Source organism: Ovis aries, chromosome 1 (assembly GCF_016772045.2).
Source record: "Ovis aries strain OAR_USU_Benz2616 breed Rambouillet chromosome 1, ARS-UI_Ramb_v3.0, whole genome shotgun sequence".
Taxonomy (NCBI): Eukaryota; Metazoa; Chordata; class Mammalia; order Artiodactyla; family Bovidae; genus Ovis; species Ovis aries.
The window spans coordinates 43,401,436-43,423,279 of record NC_056054.1 but is presented as its reverse complement, the minus strand read 5'-3'; the positions used below and the strand labels follow the sequence as shown (position 1 = coordinate 43,423,279).

At 45.7% G+C, this 21,844-nt stretch overlaps 2 protein-coding genes across 5 annotated transcripts in view; one reads left to right on the top strand and one right to left on the bottom strand.

Moving 5' to 3' along the window:
* The window catches only part of LOC114116104 (basic salivary proline-rich protein 2-like), a 62,002-nt gene extending 57,822 nt beyond the window's left edge, over positions 1–4,180 (bottom strand). The window contains exon 1 of the mRNA XM_027972521.2: positions 4,096–4,180. Within this exon, the coding sequence (XP_027828322.1) occupies positions 4,096–4,180 (85 nt within the window). The remainder of the gene's footprint in view (positions 1–4,095) is intronic.
* The window catches only part of GNG12 (G protein subunit gamma 12), a 138,076-nt gene that overhangs the window by 57,762 nt on the left and 58,470 nt on the right, over positions 1–21,844 (top strand). The gene's annotated exons all lie outside the window — the stretch shown is intronic.

Here is a 21,844-nt window from a genome sequence, read left to right as displayed (position 1 = left end):
CGTGTGTCTTCGGTTAACTGCAGGTCCGGGTCAGCTAGGCTGGGGGTCACCTGGCTATCGGCTGGAGTGAGGACATGTGTCTCAGTGTTCTGCAGGCTCCCCTGAGTTTGTGCGCCTGGCGTTTGGGCAGAGTACCAAGAGAGACAACAGAAGTGTCGAGGCCAAGGCTCAGAACTGCCGTCACACTGCCCCTACCACATTCTGTTGGCTAAAACAAGGTCTGGGGCGACCCTAGATTCAAAAGGTGCAGGACTAGATTCTACCTCTTGGTGAGAATAGCTGCAGAATTACATTGCAGGGAGGGCAGAGAGGGGAAGATTTGTGGCCATTTTTATAGTCCACCCTACAGTATTTATGGAAACATCTGTGATGGAATGAAAATCACCTGGAGGGTAAGAGCGCTCAGGACATGCTCCCGTCTCATAGCCCATCCCCTCGCCCTGGCTTTGTGATTTGCCATCTGGCATCTAGGTCAGTTCAGCAGGATCCTGGGTGGTCTTGCTGATACCAGGTTTCCACTCCTATCCTTGCATCACAATATAGAACCGCCACACCAGTCATCCTCCAGTTCAGTTTTCAGGATGTTACTCTTTTGTTCAGAAGCTGTCACTGCCTCCATGTCATCCGCCACACCAGTCTAGGTTTCTCTCTAGTTTCCCTGCTTCCATTATCTGGCCCTGTCCTCTCCCACCATTCCTTTTTTTCCTCGCCAAACTAGCCTGTCTACCATTTCTCCAACAGCAACCAGTTGAAATAATATTTCACTTGAGGATTATCCAGAAGATAAAAAAGAATGATGTATGTGCAAGTGCTTTATCAATCATAAAGTATCATTACATTAACTGACTATGAAACTGTGACTCGCCAGTGGTTTTGAAAGGGGCAGTTCCCTCCTGGGGGTAATCATGGTAGTGATTGAGGAATAGACAATGAATATCCAGTGGTAGAAAGATTAATCATTACAGTAGCAATAGTCACAATTAGCGTCTACTATTTATTGAATGCAGACTGTGTGCTAGGAACTTTGCTAACTGCTTTACATAGAGAATTATTTGGAATTTACAAGAAAATCATCTCACTCAGTTGCGTCTGTATCATCATTGCAACCTGTTCCACTATTAGTGATTTAGTCCTTTGATTTCTTCCTCTTCATTCCTGAGAGCAATAGGTGTTAAAGCTGCTGTCAGCCATTGACAACATGTCATTGTCAAGTACAGGGTGCTAGAGAAGTGTCAGCTGCTTTGATTGGTGGGAGAAGTTGGGGAAGGGAGGGCAACCAGCAGTATTAATGAAAGAGTAGGTGTGGGATATGTAGGAATGGGCAAGAGGGTACCCAGTTGCCCAAGGAAGGATGAAGTGGGGATGGGGAGAGGTTTGCAGGAGGGCGGGAGAGTCAGGGATTGTCTGAGACATTTGCTGACCTGACAGTTTGGCCCAGAGCTATTCCAGGTCCAAGGCCACCACCTTCTCACCCTGCTCCCTTGGAACTTCCCCATCCCAGCTGTCAGAACAGGCAGCATTTGTAAAATTGTCCTCCATTCACCATCCGACTTGTCACACATTATTTTGATTGCTGTAGATCTAATATATATGCCTGTCTTCTTTCAAAGATTTTTGAGGTGACGTCTAAATACACACGTAATAAGATCCAGACAGAGAAAGAAGGGAGGAAACTTGTGGGGAAGGGAAAGTAAGGTGAAGTCAGAGGTAAGGTTAGGCACCCAGTTCTTTAGTGAGAAGCCTGTACAGGCACTGGCAGGCCCCAGGGTCTTGCCTCTGAGCTTCTGATAAGTCAGTACTAGGAAAGCATACTCAGTTAAGAGTTCTTGGTGGCTTGAGGATAAAAGCATGCTAGTTACTCAGAAGAAGCAAGGTTAATTGTGATTCTTTTGAAACTTGGAGTAATTTTCCCCCAGTGGTTATGAAGTGGATGCCACTGAAGCTAGCAAACAACATCCCTATAGGAATGACTAATGAAGACCACCCTCGGTGTCAACCTGCAGTGTTGACACCCAAGTGCAGCCCAAGAAGTTTGCTTTCAGTCTGGGTGTGCATTTCTCTCCTGGCCTTGCTTCATCCAAGTGTAGAAGGTAGTATTTTCCACTGGGAAACAAGTGCATACATTCATCCCCACTCCCCCTGTGATGCACGTCTGAGACTGTCACGCTTCTTGATGCTGAGCCTGGACAGTTGGCTGTGGACCAGACTTGGCACGTGCATTGCAATCTCCTTACCATCCCAGTTCTGAAAGAATAATAAACAACTTCCTGGGAAGTACTCAGTGAATGTTATTTCTCCCAACTCCAAATCATGCTATGCCCTGACTCAGTCTGCGGAGTGGCTTTTTGATACACGGGATTTATATGGACCCTCTCCACTGTGACCCGTGCAGCCCGCTGTCCTTGGCTCCATGTGTCTCTCTCCTTCCATTTTGAGCCCTGTGGCTTTATGTCATCTTAGATACCAGGGTATTCTGTACCTTTGAGGGGAACCAGGGCAGTTTGAGAAGCTTACTGAAATACGATTAGTGGACTCCAAGGATGTGTTGGATGGCAGCAAACTATAAACTGAGCTATATATTGTCCACTTCTAATTTTCCTCTTCCCAACTATAACTGTAATAAATTTTTCCAAGAGTAATGGGTCTGATTGGTTGGCAGCACTGGTAAGATGAACCACCAGGAACAGAGGATGATGTGAGAGTAATGTGTATAAGATGAAAAAAATTTGTGAGAGAGGAGGTCAAAATTCCATGAAGACTGCCCACGGATGGGAATTTGCTTTTGGGCTTTGTTTGTCTTTAGATCAGTTTTCTTAGAGTTATTTTGGTTGTAAGGAACAGAAATCCAGTGTAAACTGGTGTCATTGACTTGATGACTAAAATGTCTATGCTAGCATGGACTTTGGGCATGGGCGTATGCATGGATTCAAAAACAATTATCAGGCTGTTATCCTTCACTCTCTTCATCTCTTGGCTCTGTTTAACTCGGTGAGCTTCATTCGCAGGTGAGAGCCCCCTCAGTACATGCAGAGGTAGACACTAGCGTTAACATTTCCATCATCTTCACAGCTGTGGATCTCAGCAGCTAGAGTGCCTCTTTTGCCTTTGTCCTATTACTATTACCAAAGAGGTTTGGCCCTGTTTGGATTCCTTGCCTCAATCCCAGGACTAGGCAGTAGACAGTGAGCAGCATCTGTTTGGCCAGGGCTTGTTCGTGTGTTCCCCAAGAAAGGGTGAATCCCACCAGAATCACATGAAATAGGGTCCTTAGGAAAAAATGAGGAATGAGGGGGTTTTTTTTGTTGTTTCCAGAAGAACGAAAGAGCATGCCAAGCAAATAAACTTTTTAGGTACCAGAGTGTACTGATTTAGAAATTCTTAATATGGGATCCATTAAACTTGAAAGGTTAAAAATTAGATTCGGCTTCAGTTACATTGACTACCTATTCCAGGTTTGGTATCATGATGGAGACTAGCAACAGTGAGCACACAGAGAGGAAGAGGGTGGATGACCCCACTGTGGGGTCAGGTAGGCAGCTTTTGGCCTGCGGACCTCATGTTGCAGCCCCCAGATCTAGACTGTTAACCTGAAGACACTGGGCTTCAGTGGACCTGTAATCCATTGAGTGGATCAATGAATGGGCTTCTGTAATTATTTGCAAAGTGGTGTGTGGTATTTTTTTTTTTTTAACTGGAGAAAAGGATCACACTTCTATCATTTTTTTGATGGGACTCCCCAGCTCCCTAGTGCTTAAGAGCCAGTACTTCAGACTTACTTGAATTGTTTTAGATTTGGCTAGCTTAATTAATCCTATGTGTTCATTTCTTTTCTTGGCTAAACTAGTCGAGTTTAGCGTCCATGATAAACACAGCTCCTTATGGCACAGACATGGTGATGTCAGTGGCTGAGTATGTTGCATCAAATTGCATGTTGAGGTTTTTAGGAATGTATGTAAACTTATCACAGTCGTAGTTGCCACTTACCTAATACTTACTCTGGTGCTCACCCCCTGCTAAGTGCTTTACGTGCATTTTCTGAACTATGTATTTATGCATGTGACTGTAATTCTGTGAACCTTGGGTGTGTTATGGTACCACCTGCTGGAACCAGCTCCTTCCGGCTGTCTCTGGATTTTTCCCTCTTCTCCATGTCTTCTTGTGGGGGTCCACCTCTCTCCATGCCGCACCCACCGATGATAGAATCCAAGAATCCCAAAATTGGAGGAGATTGCTGAGATCATGCAATTCAGTGGTTTTCAAACTCAGCTTTCTATTTTTCTAGCTTGGGGACTCCTGAGAGTAAAGGATGGGAAGGCCCCTTGACCTTGTCGTGTTTCACTCACCACTGGCTGCTGAGAACCATTCGTCTGGGAGCACAGAGTCCAGGGTTCCATGTGAGACTTGAGGTTGAGTCCAAGCTACTACTCTGCTCACCTACCTGTGTGACTCTGGGAAAGTTGCCTCACCTCTCTGAACCAGTTTCCTTTTCTGTCAAAGGGGGTAATAATGTCTGCCCCACGGCGCCGTTGGGGGCTTGGAAGAGGTCACATCTATAAAATCCTCGTCCCAGCGCCTGGCACACAGGTAGCAATGCAGAGGTTAGCTGTGACTAAGACACAGCACAACACAGCTTGTGAAATGTAGTTAAGACATAGCTTTTTTCTTGCCTCTCACTGTGCCTTTAAAGTTGATTCACTGGGATGTGTGTCTGTTTCCTGATGAGAACTTGATCAGGCCTGTGATGTTTCTGGTTACTCTTAGGTAACAAAGAGTCCTATGTTCAGTCCTTAAATCATGTCCGACTCTTTGCAACCCCATGGACTGCAGCACACCAGGCTTCCCTGTCCATCACCAACTCCCGGAGCTTGCTCAAACTCACATCTATTGAGTTGGTGATGCCATCCAACCATCTCATCCTCTGTCACCCCCTTCTCCTCTTGCCCTCAATCTTTCCCAGCATCAGAGTCTTTTCCAGTGACTCAGGTCTTTGCATCAGATGGCCAAAGTACTGGGGCTTCAGCTTCAGCATCAGTCCTTCCAATGAAAGTCCTATGGTTTCTTGTGCACTCACGTACACACGCATAAGTACCCATCCTTTCTGGAAATTGGAAATGCTCACTTTAGTCTATGTATGGTCAGTTTTCATTCCAAGAGAAGACTTCCTCAATCTTGTCCGTCACAAAGGCCTGCCCGGGTGAGGCAGAGAGAGGGGAAAGTTCTTACCTGACCACTGTTGTCAGGCCTGGTGCTGGGTTCTCTGAGCCTGGCTGGTGGGTGGATGGACTCTCTTACTCTTCAGGCTGCTTCTGAGACAGCCCCGGGGCCTCCCCACAGGACTCCCCTGCCAGCTCTCTCCATCTGGATCTCCCAGGATTCAGGCAGCGCCTCTCCTGCTGTCTGCTACCGTCCTCAGCACCTTCTGCTTCCCATTCAGACTCTCTCTTTGGGCTTCTCTCCCCCTCAGTGTGAAGCCCTGGTGGACAGAATCTGTCTCAAGGAGACCAAGGCTGACATACCTGGTGCCATTTAACCTCCCATCAGGGGAGGGAGCGAGCAGTCACTTTCTTCTGAGTCACCTTGTGTCTCTTCAGCCCCCTCCCACACTGTGGTCCCTCTGGTGGGTGTCACGTACCAGTCCCCAAACTCAAGGAGACATGTATCAAGCCCTCCACATGTGGCCTTTGAAGCTCTTGTCTCCAGGTTTCAGATGAAAAGTGTACGCCTACCCCCCCCCCCCACCCACCTCAGGGAGGGTGGGAATCAGAGCATTAGCAAGAAATCAGCCCCACAAAATCCTCCCATCACTTTCCACTGTCCTGAACCTTTAAGCCAGCTAGGTCAACTTCTTAGAAATTTCCATGTAATGGTCTGGCTCCTGGCTTTGGAATTTCCCATCTGTTGAATTGTGTTGCCTCAATGGAAACTTCCACTTGAGCATCTTATTATATTAACTGTCGGCCCAGTTCAGGGAACTCTTCTGCAACAGCCCTAAAAGCTGTCCTTCAGCCTGTGCTTGAAAGCTGTCCAGGCATGGGAACCTTCCTCTTCCCTCCCTCACAAGCATCCCATTCTGACTTTCAGATGCTTGGAGTTGTTGGAAAGATGCTGCTCCCATGAAGCTGAGCCTGGGTCCCCATAACATTCCCTTTAATGGGATCGAAACTGTGTGCCTGTGGCTCATCTGAGAAAACCTGCCTGGACTCGGGGATTTTAGAGACAGCCAGGCTTGCACCCGCACTGCATTCTCGAAGACCACCGGGGAGCCGCTGGCCTCATCTCTGGGTCTTTCTCCCGTACTGTCACACCAGGGTGCACTTGACTTAACCCCAGCAGAAAGCGAGTATTGGGAAACTCTGCTCAAGCATCAGTTCTCATGCTCCTGACCCTCATATCCTTTCTGTTGATCTGAGAGCTGATCTGTTGGGCTTCACAGGAGCGTCTTGATCGGGGTCCAGCCACAGTTTATGAACTCCCCACATGCAAGCCTTGCAGAATGTGCCCTACCTCCCTCCCAAACACCCCTCCCCACTTTTTTTTTTTTTTTTGCAGTTTTTCTCTTATGTTTCGTCCTTTGGACTCAGCTGGTGGTCTGCCTTGTCCAGCCCCAGCATTGTGAACGGGCCTCTCTTCCAGGTGCCCTTCTGCATCGTGAGCAGCTTGGGCCACTGTGATGGTGGATCCCACAGCAGGCAGGTCACTCTGTGTTTAGATTCCCGCCCCGTGGTGAGGGCAGCATCTCAGATGAGCAAGTGACAAGTGCTAGCAAAACGCTTCGACCAGCTAAATGTAGGGAAGGAAGTCACTTTGGGGATGTCAGCCTAAGAAAATATTAAATGTACATTGGGTTGTTCCATGGTGGACTGATTTTCCTGGCCGGTCTCAATCTTACATTTCCAGATGTGAACGTCCTCATGCTACTTTTCATGGCTATCTATAAAGCTGGTGAGCTGTAGCTCCCCTCCCCTCCTCCTCCACTGCCCTTGGGTCCCCTCTCCTGCCCCAGATAACATTGGAGACAGAGACCCAGAGGGTACAGCTGATCTAGCCTAGCACTGCTCACCTAATCTTCCTCTCTTGGCCTGAAAGAATATATATATTGGGCCACTGAAAAAATCTAGATATGTAAAATTGCTAATAGGCTGTCACCTAAAGCAAGCTTTCTATTTATGTATTTTACAGTAGGAAGTAACATAGTATAAGCAGATAGACTAGATTTCAGACCATTCCTCAGCCACTTGACATGCTTTGAGCACAGTGGTTTAGCATCTTTGAGCCTGTTTCCTTATCTGTTACATGAGGATAATTACAGTTGCCTTACAAGAGAGCTGTATTAAAGAAACCAGTGCATGAAATGAATTCAGCACAATGGCTTGCCACATGGTATATAGTCAATAAATGCAATATTACCATTGTTTGCATTTGACTATTGTGATGATTTCTAAAACAATTTTAAAGCCTTGAAAAAAGTATCAGTTCTCCAGCAATACTTGGGCAAGTCACTCTTTAAGTCTTAAATTTGACTTTAATAAATGGAGGATAATCCTCTACAGGAATATTGAGAGGATTAAGTGAAGTAATCTGTAGGAAATGCCCAGCACAGCCCTGGCACATAGTGAGTACGCAAAAAAATGGTGGCCATTTCCCCATCCCTGCATTATCTCCATTTTACAAGTAAGAATTTTCAGAACCCTTGTTTCCTTGTGGTAAATGGCTTCACAAAGACACTTTTATATATAAGAAATTGTTCTCACTGTTTTGTTCAAAAAGGAACAGGAACATTGAGTCCCTGGCTTGCTTATAAATACCAAAGTGTAGCATATATGAAAGCAGGCTACGTAACTAAACCAAACAGCTTTCCAATTTTTTAGGCTTCACCTCCTTTCCTTGTTAAGTCTTGGGTAAGTGATTTTCTCACTAGATTAGGAGAAGTTTACATATTATTTTTATAAGTCCTGTGGAAATATGCAAACATAGCTATATTTAACTAGATGCTGTAAATTCAGATCAGTTTATTTTCAATAAACTTCTTTCAATAAAGACGTATAGTAGGCACCTTCATGGCACCCAGAGAGGACTTGGAAGGGGACATGGAGGAGACGACAAGGCCTGAGCTGTAACAAGAGGATCCAAACTGGGGGTCAGGGTTTGGTCAGGAAGATGGAGAGCTGGCCTCAGTGGAGCGGGATCCCTGCTGGGGAGCTTTGCCCCTGACACAGGGCGGAATGGGGATTCCTGACGGGGAGCTTTGCTCCTGACACAGGGCAACGCCTGCGCTCCACGGAGCAGCTAGTCCCTAGGGCCTTTCTGGAGCAGTGGGCAGGCCTGAGCCGGCAGAGCTCCCATCTCCTTGCTTTCTACTGACCAGTGCACTTGCTGCACCAAATAGCAGGTTTGCCAGGAATAATGATAACATCACTATCGGTTGGGCTGATTTTGAAGTTTGTGTCACTCATGCTTGGATACCCTCGATGAAGGAATCATCCAGGTGAACAGGACACCTGCTCATAGGCTGGGTCTGAGTTACTCACCCTTGCAGACAGCTCAGCAATCAGTGATCTTCCTGTCTGATCTTCACTGATCAGGCAGTTCAGTACAGTCATCTTCCCTGATGCGGAAACTTGAAATGTGGCCGGGAAGCTCGAGAGAAAGGGGAGGAACGGGTAGGGGACCGTGCAGCGGGGCCACTTGGGTTGGTGGATCAACAAGTGTTTATGGAGCATCTCAGGCAGGATAAACGGAGAGCAGAACCGAACCTCTTGCCCTCTTCCTTGCCCAGCTCCATGACCCACTCCCTGAGGCAGGTGCTGAGCCATGTGGCCTTAGGGAAATCTCCTGTTGCCATTCTGTGGACAAGCCTCTTGGGAACCCCCTGCCCGCATATCCTCAACTTGCAGGGCCCATGAAGGAGCTTCTGGCATTATGAAGCTTAAGCCTAAGGATCTCTCACTGCAAGGACCCCTTCTGATGTCCTATAGTGCATGTGCTGTTCCTAATTTCACATTCTTTTCTTGAGGAGGTTCCCAAATTGTATAAGACTCAGGATTCAGTAAAAACTGGATCTGTCCCCAGACCTGGAAGAACGAGCACACACTCTGGGTCTTTCCCTGCGCCCAGTTTCGCCTTCACCACAATGCTGAAACTCCAGTTTGCTTCCCCCTCAGGAACAAGCATCCCAGGTGGCCCTAGTGGTAAAGAACCTGCATGTCAATGCAGGGGACGCCAGAGATGCAGGTTCGATCCCTGGGTCCGGAAGATCCCCTGGAGAAGGAAATGGCAGCCCCCTCCAATATTCTTGCCTGGAGAATCCCATGGACAGAGGAGCCTCCGGGCTACCATCCACAGAGTCACAAAGAGTCAGACACAACTGAAGCAACTTAGCAAGCAGGCAGGAGCAGGCTTTGCCCCTGTGTGTTCTCTGCTGTGGCTAGACCCAGCCAGACCTGAGTTCCCACTGGGAGGTCCTAACCCTGTGACTGAAGGGTAGGAAGTCCCAGCCACTGATTGCCATCTGGGCTCCTTCCTGGCTACCAGACACCCTCCCCCGGGTGCAAAGGTCCCACCATCCCTGCAGGAAGGCAGGCCCTCCTGTGGCTTTGTGATTGCTGGGAAGGCCCTGAAAGGAGCCAGGCAAGAGGGAGCCAGCCCTGCATGAAGCATCAGCTGGCTGAACTAGGCCTGGTGGAAGATTCTCCTTTAAAAAGAAAGAGAGAGAATATCCTTGAAACTGTTTCAGCTTTGGCAAAACAATAACTCTGATCTCAAGTTTTGGAGAATGGGCCAGCCAACCTACAGGACTGTGCTAACCATGTGTGCTAGCTCACTCTCAGCAGCGATCAAGCATGTCCCATTCCTGTTAGCCCGCACAAGGGCTGGAGTGCTTTGCTAATCAGTCAGGACTAAAGGTACTGGGAAGAAGAGAGAGGAGGGGAAAGGCCCTTTTTGTATGTGAATATTTTTTTACCACTATTTGAAAATAATTTTCTCTTTCAGTCTAATAGTGGCCAACTTCGCCCCCTGGTGGATAAATAGATAACTGTATAAAATGAGCTATCATGCACATTGTTATGGCTGATGATCTGGAAAGAAATTGTCAGCCTGTGACGAGTTAGGACACTGAAAGGGGCTGGGTCTCTAAGGTTTGGGGAATGAGTTTTTCGTCTTGAAACGGTTATTCTAAGCTTCAGTTAGATTTTTAAAAAATATATCTCTAGAAAGTAAAATGGTTAAAATGCCACTAGGTTTAAGGGTTACACCTATTAAACTTCAGTGAACTTTTTGGCCAAAACTCTGCTACCGCTGCTGGTTATGGCAAATCCTTACCAGTCTGTGGGCTTCTTTTACTCCTTGAGATTGTAACAGTGACCTAACACCAACCAGAAAACATGAATTTCAACCACTAACTGGATATCTATTAGTGATCTTGACTTGCAAACTCCAGCTCACTGCTGCCTACATTGATATCTTTTGCTTTAGTCCAGCTAGTTTAATTATTTGCTTCAGTTCATTTATACTTACTTCTTACAGTTGCCAGAAAGTCACAGTTGGGCTAACTGGTGATAGTTATTTCACTATTTCCTGCACCTTTTTATATATTCTTAGAGATAAAACGCAGAACAGATTTAGAAGGATAATGGCTGAAATATAAAAACCTTCCCACATATGTCATTTTATGTTGAAATATGATTTTATCCTGTCACCTTTCTCAGGCCTCTCTAAATTACGCAGCTGCTTGTAATTATCAGAACTGACCTGATTATTGTAGCTTCAGTAATAAGAGCCTTCATAATTGAAATCTCATCTGCTGTCCTTTGTCCACCAAGTGGTAGTGTGTGTCCCTGGTGAATGTTTATCATCTCCATTGTCCTGGATCTCCATCCCCCAAGTGGAGGATACAACCATAGTATTTATATTAATAATGCTTTTAATAGTTGTCTTTTTTTTTTTTCTTTCTCTGCTCTCAGAAACCCTTAGATGCACTTAAGATTTGAAGGCCTGGCATTGTAAGAAACTGTTTGTTACTCATACATCAAATTAATTGGCTACTTGGGGCTGTTTTTCCTCAAAAGGAAGATGTGGAAGGAAAAGAATGTGTGCATACCTTATAGGTTATTATAATTTTCTCAATATTTGATAGAGTTTTCTAATGATTATTGATCACATTTATTTATATATATATATATATATATATATATATATATAGTCTAATTTTTTACCTCATGTAAGTTTTATGTAAGAAAAAAAAATGTTTGGGTGGTATCATCTGTTTGTTTTTTCCCCAGGTAAATGGAAATCAATTGTCCTAAGCACCAAATAGGAATTGCTTAGTGGTTGAGATGGGGATTATATTTTCCCAGGTGGCACAGTGATAAAGAATCTCCCTGCCAATGCAAGAGATGCAAGAAATGTGGATTGGATCCCTGGGGTCAGGAAGATCCCCTGGCATAGGGAATGGCAACTCACTCCAGTATTCTTGCCTAGAAAATTCCATGGACAGGGGAGCCTAATGGGCTACAGTCCATGGGGGTCGCAGAGTCAGACATGATAGAGCATGCATGCACACACACACACACATTTGCCCCAGAATTAATTGCTGGCAGATCCCTCTAGTTTCTTGCTGTTTGACTCACTGTGACAAAGCCCAGAGGAGGGGATGGGTCTGGGAGCTGGACTTCTTCCTGACCCAGCCCCACCCATAGCACAAGCTGGGTGCTTTTCTTTCCTGGCCCATGATTTCAGCCACCGCCCCAGTTATTTGAGGGGAGATCTCACACACACCGCTACCTACCTTTCTTTATTCCTGGCCATCACACACACACACACACACACACACACACACACACACCACCACCACACCACACACACACCTACCTTCATTCCTGGCCATCACACAAATACACACCCACACACACACACCCCTACCTACCCTTCTTTATTCCTGGCCATCACACAGACACACACACCCACACACACACACCTACCTACCTTTCTTTATTCCTGGTCATCACACACACACACACCCCTGCCTTTCTTTATTCCTGGCCAACACATACACACACACACCTACCTTTCTTTATTCTTGGCCATCACACACACCCACCCCCCCCCCCCACACACACACACACCTACATACCTTTCTTTATTCCTGGCCAACACACACAGACACACACACCTGCTTTTCTTTATTCCTGGCCATCACAAACAAACACAGCGCCCCCCCACACACACACACCTACCTACCTTTCTTTATTCTTGGTCTCACGCACACACGCACACGTGCGCGCACACACACACACACACGCGCACACACACACACACACACCCCTACCTTTCTTTGTTGCTGGCCATCTGTCCTGTCTCCGCTGTTGAAACTGGCCATTAATCTAACATTGAGACAGCCTGATTCATTAATGATTCCTTGATATTCAGATAATTGCAAGGCTGAGCAACATCAGAGTGGTTTGTAAGCTCCCTCTAATTTCAGGGCATTTTCAAGCTGTCATTATTACTCACAAATGGCAGCCCTCTCAAGTTCAGAGTCTGCTGACCAGGAAGGAGAAGGTCAGACTTTAGAAATGTGTATTTGAACTTGGTCCATCTGGGGTTCGTGTTTTTAGTACAGAGCAGGTTTTGCAGATGTTTGCAGGATCAAAGTGATAGTGCTACGGGTGTAAGTGAAGAGGCTCCCCTTTTCCTTTGTGTCCCAACTGCAGGCTCACCAGTCCGTGTCTGTCTCCAGGCTCTTGCCTGCTCCACCACAAGTGTCCCCTCCCATCACTTGATACTGGGCTACTCCACAGCCCTTGTATAATGTGTTACCATATTTATTTTTTCCCACAAGAGCTTGATGTCAGCATGTAGAAGAATATTGGCACAGAGCGGACACTCTGAAGATTTCTTGAGTGAATGAAGGAACACATAAACTAAACAGGGAACAGATGGACAGACAGACACATTTATTCTGGATCAGTCCTGAGAGGAACAGCACTCTTTATAACCATAATTTTAGATGAAGTCTATTGAAACAGCAGTGCAATGTTAGTTTTTGTCTCCCTAAACTAAAATATATCTCATAATATGCCAGTGTGCGAGGCCAGTTATCAGCTGTGGGGCTACAAATTGACAGGAGTGTCTTGGAAAAAGTTGTTAGTATATCCTTAAATATACAAATGAATGGAGAAAGGTCAATAGATAGTTGATGGGAAAAAAGAGAAAGTGCTACATTTTGGAACTGTAGCAAAATTATACAACTGCCCAAGATTCTGCAGTCAGGAAATGCCTGTGTAAAATGAAATCTTTCTGAAATCATTAAAAATGATGTGTATTCACTTGTGTGGGCTAAAAGTGCAAACCCTCAATCTATCTGACTGGAAAGAAAAGAGCTGAACAAACCCAAACTGAGGAGCAAAATAACCGACCCTTTACTCTTAAAAATATCAATACTGTGAAATACAAACAAAGACTTAGGAATTGTTCCAGATTAAAGGAAACTAAAGGCCTTGCAGGTGGCCTAGTGGTAAAGAACTGTCCTCCCAGTGCAGGAGACATAAGAGGCAGGAGTTCGATCCCTGGGTCATGTAGATCCGCTAGAAAAGGGAATGGCAACCCACTCCAGTATTCTCACCTGGAGAATTTCATGGACAGAGGAGCCTGGAGGGCTACCATCCATGGGGTCACGAAGGATCGGACACAGCTGAAGCGATTTAGCCTGGACACAGAGATCTAACAGTTGAGTAACTGTGTAAAATTTGGGGTTTTCTTTTGCTGTAAAGGACTTTATTGGGACAATTGCTAAAATCTGAATGAGGTTGTAGATTGGATAACAGCAGTGTATTAACTGTAGGGAGGTTATTTAGAAGAACTCCTTATTTGTAGAAAATACACAGGGAAGTCTTTCAGGATAAAAAACATTCTGTCTCTACTTCTCTGCCTCAGAGGGAGTATGCAGGGATTAAAGTAAATTATGAGTGTTGACATTTGAGGAATCCAAATCTGGGTGAAGGGGATCAGAGAATTCTTTGTACTAGTCCTGCAACTTTTCTTTAGGTCTGAAATTATGTCAAAATAAAAATTTTTAAGCAGGATGCTTATGAAGAATTTATAATCACTTAGGGAAATGTCATTGCTGAAAAGGAACAAAACAAAATTACATAATAGAGTGTGATTTCAGCTACGTTAAAAACTCATAGAGAAAAGAGTAAAAGGAAATATAGCAACGTGTTAACTTTTGTTATCTTATATCCATGATAATGTATTTCACACATTTTTCTATAAATAGCATGCATTTCTTGAAAAATAAGGAGGAAACAAAATTTCTCAAGAAAGATGATGGCTAACTCTCGAAGAAAACCTAAGTGAGTCTTGTTCTTTGTGTCTTTACCGCCATGCACCTCATTCTTAGAAGGACACCGTATATGTATGGATATACACCTATACATACACAAACTGTAAGTTTTTCATTACTGATATTTCGGCTTCTCGAGTGGCTCAGTGGTAAAGAATCTGCCTGCCAATGCAGGAGACACAGGAGATGTGGGTTTGATCCCTGGGTCAGGAAGATCCCCTAAAGAAGGAAATGGTAACCCACAGCAGTATTCTTGCCTAGAAAACCCCATGGACAGAGGAGCCTGGTGGACTACAGCCTGTGTGGTCACAAAGAGTTGGATACAACTTAGCTATTGAACACAGGCATGGGCAATGATATTTCAAAGGAAATCCTGTATTGGGCAGTAGCTGAAATAAGATATCTCTTAAGCTTTGTCTAGCCCTGAAATTCCTTCCTCTTCTTTCCAGTTCTTTGGAAATCAGCACCTCTGCGATCCAGACAGGGTGCTAGATACCAACTGTGTAGGATTGAAAAGCTACCCAGACCCACAGACAGGCCAATCGGTAATTGTGATCCCATGCTAGGTACTATAGGAGCATAGCAGCTCTTACAGTGGGCAGACCTGGCTTGGGGCAGGGGTGGTGGTTGTGCAAGGCAGGGATGAATCTTAGACCTAGAAATTTAAGTGAAATCTTTGCCATTTGGAAAAGGATAGCAGAGCATTGTGGGCTGAGCATTCTTGTGTGTCTAGCATATGTCCGCACTCTCGCCCACTGACATGTCACTCTGGAGACCCTGGCTGGACAGGTGAGAGTTTTACAAAACCCAGGAAGCTCCAGATCCCACAGGGTCTGCTTTCCCAGGTGCTGGAGGAAGTGGCCCCGCTGCAGGAAGCAGGAGGAGCTTTGTGTGGCTCTGGAGCCAGGCTCCCTGTGAACCTGAGGCCTCCATTTGCAGAATCACTGTTGACTTTTGCCTGATGGCCCCCACCACAGAAAGCAGATGCTGCATAGATACCCAGGGAGAACAGAATAAAGGAGATGGCAGGACAATGTTGGAGAGTTTGCTGATCTCTGATATACTCAGTGGAATTCCTGGAACCTACCTTATTCTTTTGGTATCAGACCCTTCTGCAAGGGGTCAGGTCTGCTCATGTGACCTCACAGTGTCTGGATTCCCAGAGTTACCCCTAGAGCAGTGTTGTTGAGAAATGTTTTTCTTGAAAAATGTGTTCCCTGGACAGTAACTATTCTTTGAGCCATTCATTTGCTTGGGCCCATTGTCCTTTCCAGTTCTTAGAGCCTGGGGCCACCAATACATAAGTATTTGTTAAACCACCACATAACTAGATCAATCAGGGGCAAAATAGTGGTTAAGAATCCTACACTTGGGTTGGGCTGGAAGCTTCTCCATTTGTCTTAGAAACTGTTACGCATTTTAGAGCATGATATTTTTACTTGTATTACTTTCATATTTCCATAGTTTGTTAAGGACTGCATGAGCTAATATTAATTCAGGATATAATATATATAGTAAGTGTTTGATTCCTGCTGCTGCTGCTAAGTCGCTTCAGTCGTGTCCGACTCTGTGTGACCCCATAGACGGCAGCCCAACAGGTTCCCCGTCCCTGGGATTCTCCAGGCAAGAACACTGGAGTGGGTTGCCATTTCCTTCTCCAGTGCATGAAAGTGAAAAGTGAAAGTGAAGTCACTCAGTCGTGTCCGACTCTTTGCGACCCCATGGACTGCAGCCTACCAGGCTCCTCCGTCCATGGGATTTTTCAGGCAATAGTACTGGAGTGGGGTGCCATCACCTTCTCCGGTTTGATTCCTACCAGTTATTATTAATAAGCATTGGTTAGCACAGTACATGAAGAGAAAGCACTGGATTCTTGGTCAAGTGACCTGCCTTCTAATCTAAACTTTACCCCAAAGGTCCTAGAAGTAAAGAGAAACAGAGCTGGAAAGAGGCCTTAGAAATTTTTTAGCATCTAGTCCAACAAGCTCCTTTTCATAAGCTTAGAAAGGTATAATGAACCTTGCAAAGGCTTATTAACCACAGCTTTCATGTCTTTTCATTCATTTTTAAAGCAAGAGTAGTAATCGCAGAGTAAACCCTTCATTTCTATTAACTAGTGTTGTCACGTTCTCAGTTTTATTATCTTCCTGTCCCATTGGACTATGAAGATAGACTTGTCCTCTTTGCTTATTGTCCTGTCCCCACTATCTGGCACAGTGATGAGCACACAGTAGGTGTCCAACCTGCATTTGTTGAATAATTGAAGGAAGCATCTTGCTGAAGATAGGATTTAGGCAGTCTGAATCAGAACCATGTCCTGATTCTAGGGTGCAGGCGCCTTTCCCTTTAACTTGAGGCAACCTGCTTCATTTTTCTGGGCTTCATTTCTCTGCGCACCTTGGATTTGATCATCAGGTACCCCCTGTTGTGAGAATGGGTGTCGTCTGCGGGCTTTTCACAAAGACCTGTGGTTGTGTGCTTGAAGGGCCACTAGGTGGCGGGGTTGGCCAAATAGCAGACAAAGGGGGAAGGAAAAAAATCGGATTGATTGCCCTACCAAGAGAACAGTAGGAGTGATCTGATACCCTTATACTCTTGGATGAGGTGGGAGGCTTGCCTTGAGAAGGAGGCAGGGATCCCAGGGTTTGTGTGCATGGACTTAGGAGCCAAGTGTGGGTTAGCTCTGCTCCTACCAACTAGACATCCTGAAACTTCCCTGGGGCCCTTGTTTCAGTGATGTCATGCATATAACATGCTCAGCACTTCTCCAGGGTGGGGAGGTGCTCTGCAAGGTTAGTAGCGATGAGTCTAGTTTTGATACCACTTTTGTGTTCCCTGCCAAGCCAAGTAGATGGGCTTGAGAAGCCTTTGCAGGAGAAGTCTGTGCCTTGCTCCCTGTTTCACAAAGCCAGAATTTAAAATATTCCCTTAAATGGAAAAGTGGATGGCATGTCAGTATCAAGTTAAAGGGAAGCCTAAAATATTTGGAGGGACATCAGGACTCCTGAGAGAGTCCCTGTGGTGCTTACTCAGCACAAAGCACAGTGTTTTGTGCATAAGTGGAACTCAGAGGGGAAGGGGATGATGGGGGATAGTGACAAAACGCCCTTTGCTCAAGTTGTTCAAAGAAAGAATTTGTTTCCTGGACTTTTATTCAGATCTGAGTGTCTTATTTTTAAAATAGTTTGGGGAGAATCTCCTAGGAATAACAGTGACTAGCATTTGTTACATAACTTACTATGTGCAAAGTATTGTGCTAAACACCATACATTTCATTATTCTATTTAATCCTTATAGCAACCCTATGAGGCTGGTTGGGTTATCATGCCCATTTTACTGATAAGGAAATTGAGGTGCAAAGACGATAATAATAATAGCAAACAGATATTGCCTACTTACTAGAGATCAAAAGTTACTCTAAGTGCTTTAAGTACCATACTTACAATCCTCCTCTAAGTCAGAGGCTATTATTACCTTCATTTTACAGAGAAGGCAACAGGTACAGAGAGGTTATATAACCTTGCCAAGGTCACATAGGGAGTGAATGGAAGTCAGAATACAAACCCCAACCCACGGATTCCAAAGTTGTTGGTTTGTTTACCATTGCACTATGCTGCCTCCCACAGTACATTGTATGCAGTAAGAGCTTGATAAGTGTTTGCTGAGTTGAACTATTCCACTCAGACTATAATTAGCCAACACAGAGAAGACTCCTTAAGGAAGAACTATACCGGTCTTCACACTCCCACCCAAAAACCACATTGGCCTCCATTATGGGGTATATATGCCGCTCCATGTGCTGAATTTTGCTCCTGACTTTTTGTCAGTAATAGGATATTCTTCCATTGGAACAGTCAGGAAAAGTCTGTCATCGTGACAAATGTTTCCAGGAAACTCTTCCGCAGGGAGCATCTCAGAGAACTTTATCTGCTTCACACTTTTCTGGCAAGCGTTTCTTGGGCTTGTTTGTTCTGCTGAGTGGTGTCCAGCCACATATTAGCTTCAAAAGGCCAGAGGGTTGCAGGGTGTCAAGCCAGCCCTGCACACCAAGCCGTCAGTGTGTGCTTAGGGCACCCAAGCGGGCCTGCTGCCCTGTCATGACACCTGGCTGGTGCTGGGGGATGTGAGCAGCAGAGGGGGCCTGCTGCCTCCGTTGCTGAGCTGGCCGCTGAGACCAGGCAGTCTTTTTTACTGTCATGGTGCCAGTGAGGTCTGAGAAAGGAAAGGACCTGGGTCTCTTCAGTCATGCTCTGGGTATAATAATTCAGTCCCAAGGGTTCGGCTGCTTGTTTTTTTATGTGTGTGTCACTGAAATAGGAAGCCCAAAAGAAGTTAGACTAAAACCTCCTCCTCTGACCTGTGACTCTGAGCACGGAGACTTGTTTCTGGAAGCCTCCGTCTGCTGCCGCTTCTCTGTACGTGAACTGTGCCGTCTTGCATCTTCTCAGAACTTCTCGGCATCTCTGAGGGCAGCGGTGGGAGGTGAACTGTAGGCCTCAGGTTCAATCTTTTCAAGGAAAGCAATGCTTCTGTCTCTGAATATTTCTCCCTTAAAACAGATTTTTTTTTTTTTCCATTGTAACAAAAATTATGCATGTCACAGGAGACAGAGAGTTTGGAACTGTTGAATGGGAGGTGACAGTCCACAGAGCAAGGTCCCCAAGCAGGCAGAGGCGGAAGTTTGAGAGCACAGGTAGAAAGGCTCCCATTTGTCATTGCTCCCTTGTCTCCACCACCTGTCACCTTCTGGCCATGTTGGTCCTTCGCTCACCTTTCCAAGGTGCAGTTGGAAGTGGGTGGATGTCTGCTGTGTCATTAACAGAGCTACCGGACACGCGTGAGGCAGGGGAAGTGGAAGTGAGGCCAGAGGCGATGCTGGGCTCCTGTGGGTGTTTTCCTCTCTCCTGTCTGGGGCAGCACTTCCTGCCTGTTCTCACGTAGGAACATCGTATCAGGGTAGGGAGAAAGATGCCCACAGCTCCAGACTCTGGACAGTCAGGCCCTGCTCGGCCACCTGGGGCTGGGGCACACCTGAACCTTAACCCAGGGGTGCTGCTTGAGAGGCTCTGAGCTACAGGATCATCACCCTCAAAGTCATCATCAGATTATCCCTATGCTCATTATCCACGACTCTTAATTTACCAAACCCTTTTGCTGCCAGAAGTTGGAAATTCAAGGCAGGTGTTTGATTTTTAGAGATTCTGAGGTCCAGCCCTTTCGTGGGACCTTCAAAAAAAACTGAGGGTCAAAGAGGCTTGAGCTGGGTCACCTTGTTGGGACCAGAACCATCGTTGTGCACACGAAACTGTGGGATCAGTGTGAATGAGGAGGCATGACATCACACACACATGCATGTGTGCACACGTTTACATCAGTACATACACATATACACACCAGGTCCAACAGGGCTCCCCTTCTTCTTTTAAAGTATCAGATTTTCATATCTCATTCTTATACAGTGTTTTACAACCGAATGGAAATTTTAAGCCACATGGGTATACCATGTTGTTGCCTCCAGCTCAAACCCATTCCCCATCCTGAACTCAAAAGATGAGAGGCCTGGTGTTCAGAGCCATTATTCTTTGAGCAAAGACCACAGCACCCCGAGATCTTAGGGAACCTGATGTCATTTACCGTCAGCCTGTGTCTAGTCTGAGACGCCCCTGTTATTCCACAGTGAATTATTGTAGTAGCCTCCCAACTGGTCTTGAGTCCAGCCTCACCTTTCGTACCAAATAATGTAGCCAGAATGGGCTTCTTATAAACTACAAACCCTTCATGCTACTCCCCCTTCCTTCTCTCTTTGTGCCCCTTTGATTAACTAGCTCCTCTGCTGCATCCAGGTGCATTAATGCTCCTCTGGGGCACCTTCCTGACTCAGCACATCTGGTCTGGGCATCCCTATCATGCCCTCTCCATTGGCTCTCCTAACCCTGGCCACGCAGTTTGGAAGTTGTTTTTCTCCCTGCACCCTGCACATGCAAAGCACCTTCAGATGGCGGGTCTGTTTGGTTAGTGTTTGTGGCCCCAGAGCAGGCACAAACAGCAAGAGCATTCAGTACACATTTGGCACCTTCACGTCTGCTGTGTGAAATTTAGTTTTTGCTTCATTCTCCAGTGTCTGGCTCTGCTGCTTGTTCTATTTAAATGCCGTAACATCTTGGTGGTATCAGGGCTCTCATATAAACAAACAACAACTTACCACTAGTGATGTCCCAGTACTAGGCTATATTTAGTACAATTTGTTTATAATTACTGCTCATCGTTATGACCCTAGGACACTATAAAACTCTTAAGTGCCCTTGACTCATCAGAGGCAAATTAAATTATTCACTTAGCAAACATTTTTGAGCATCTACTTGGTACTAAGCATCTTCTCGGCACTATAAGGTGTATAAGGATGGGTGGAGTGGGGTGTGCCTGTTGGAGTTGCCTTACATTTTTTGTTTGTGTTTCTTCCTATGTTGAACACTTTAAAGCACTAGCACCTCACAGTATGAGCCCAAAAGATAGTGGTTTCTCTTCACTCAAGCACAGGAGTGGGATAAGCCACTTTGGGGGATACAAGGATACATAAAATACAAACCCTGTCCTTAAAAAGCCAAAGGTCTAACAGAAGAAACAAGATTTATACCTAAGTGCCTCTAAGACCAAATAGAAAGTGAAAAATGCCCTAGGAAGCTATATCTGTTTGGGCTACAAGTAATAGGAAACCCAACTCAAACTGGCCTAAACCGAAAAGGGGACTTAATCTCTCACCTAAGAAAAGAAGTCCAGGGGGAGGCTGTTCCCAGTTGACCAATTTAGTGCTCGTTGACAACATCAAGTTCTAGCTATCATGTCAACCTCAGAGCATCAGCTAACTCTCCACATAGGTACAGAAAGGCTGCAGGCATCCCATCCTCTCATACCAGTACCAAAGTAGATAACGATTTCTTATGTAGCCCTCTTTAAGAACAAAGAGATCTTTCGAAAGCTCCTAACCAACTCCCCGGTATGTTGTGCAGACCAGCACTAAGACAGATGCTCATTCATAAATTCAGCCCTGACAAATAGGATGGAGTCATTTATGTGGCCTCGAACAATCTAGATTTTCCCTAATCACTTGAGATGGTGCCCCTGTTGTGCCAGTACCGAGGAAGCAGGAGGCATGGCTATTGGGTGACAGGCTAGAGTGCTTACCATAGAGGGAATTGTTAAATAGCCCATGTTGTTCTGAGGGAAACAAGGTGATTCCTCAGTGGAGAAGCACCCCCCCCCCACCCCCTCCCAGGCATCTGAGGGAAGAAATGCAGCTGTTGTGAGAGCAGGCTTCCAGAAACAAGGTTTCCAGGAGGAAGCGACATCTAAGTTGAGGCAGAAGTCTCTAGAGGGGAGGGATAGGATCAGATTTTTCTTTCAGGAGCCACTGGCTGTGAAGAGGTTGCAGTGGGTTCTGAAAGGCAGACCAGCCAGGGAGCTGTCGCAGCATTGCTATAATAGTCTTGGTCCTGAGTAGCATGG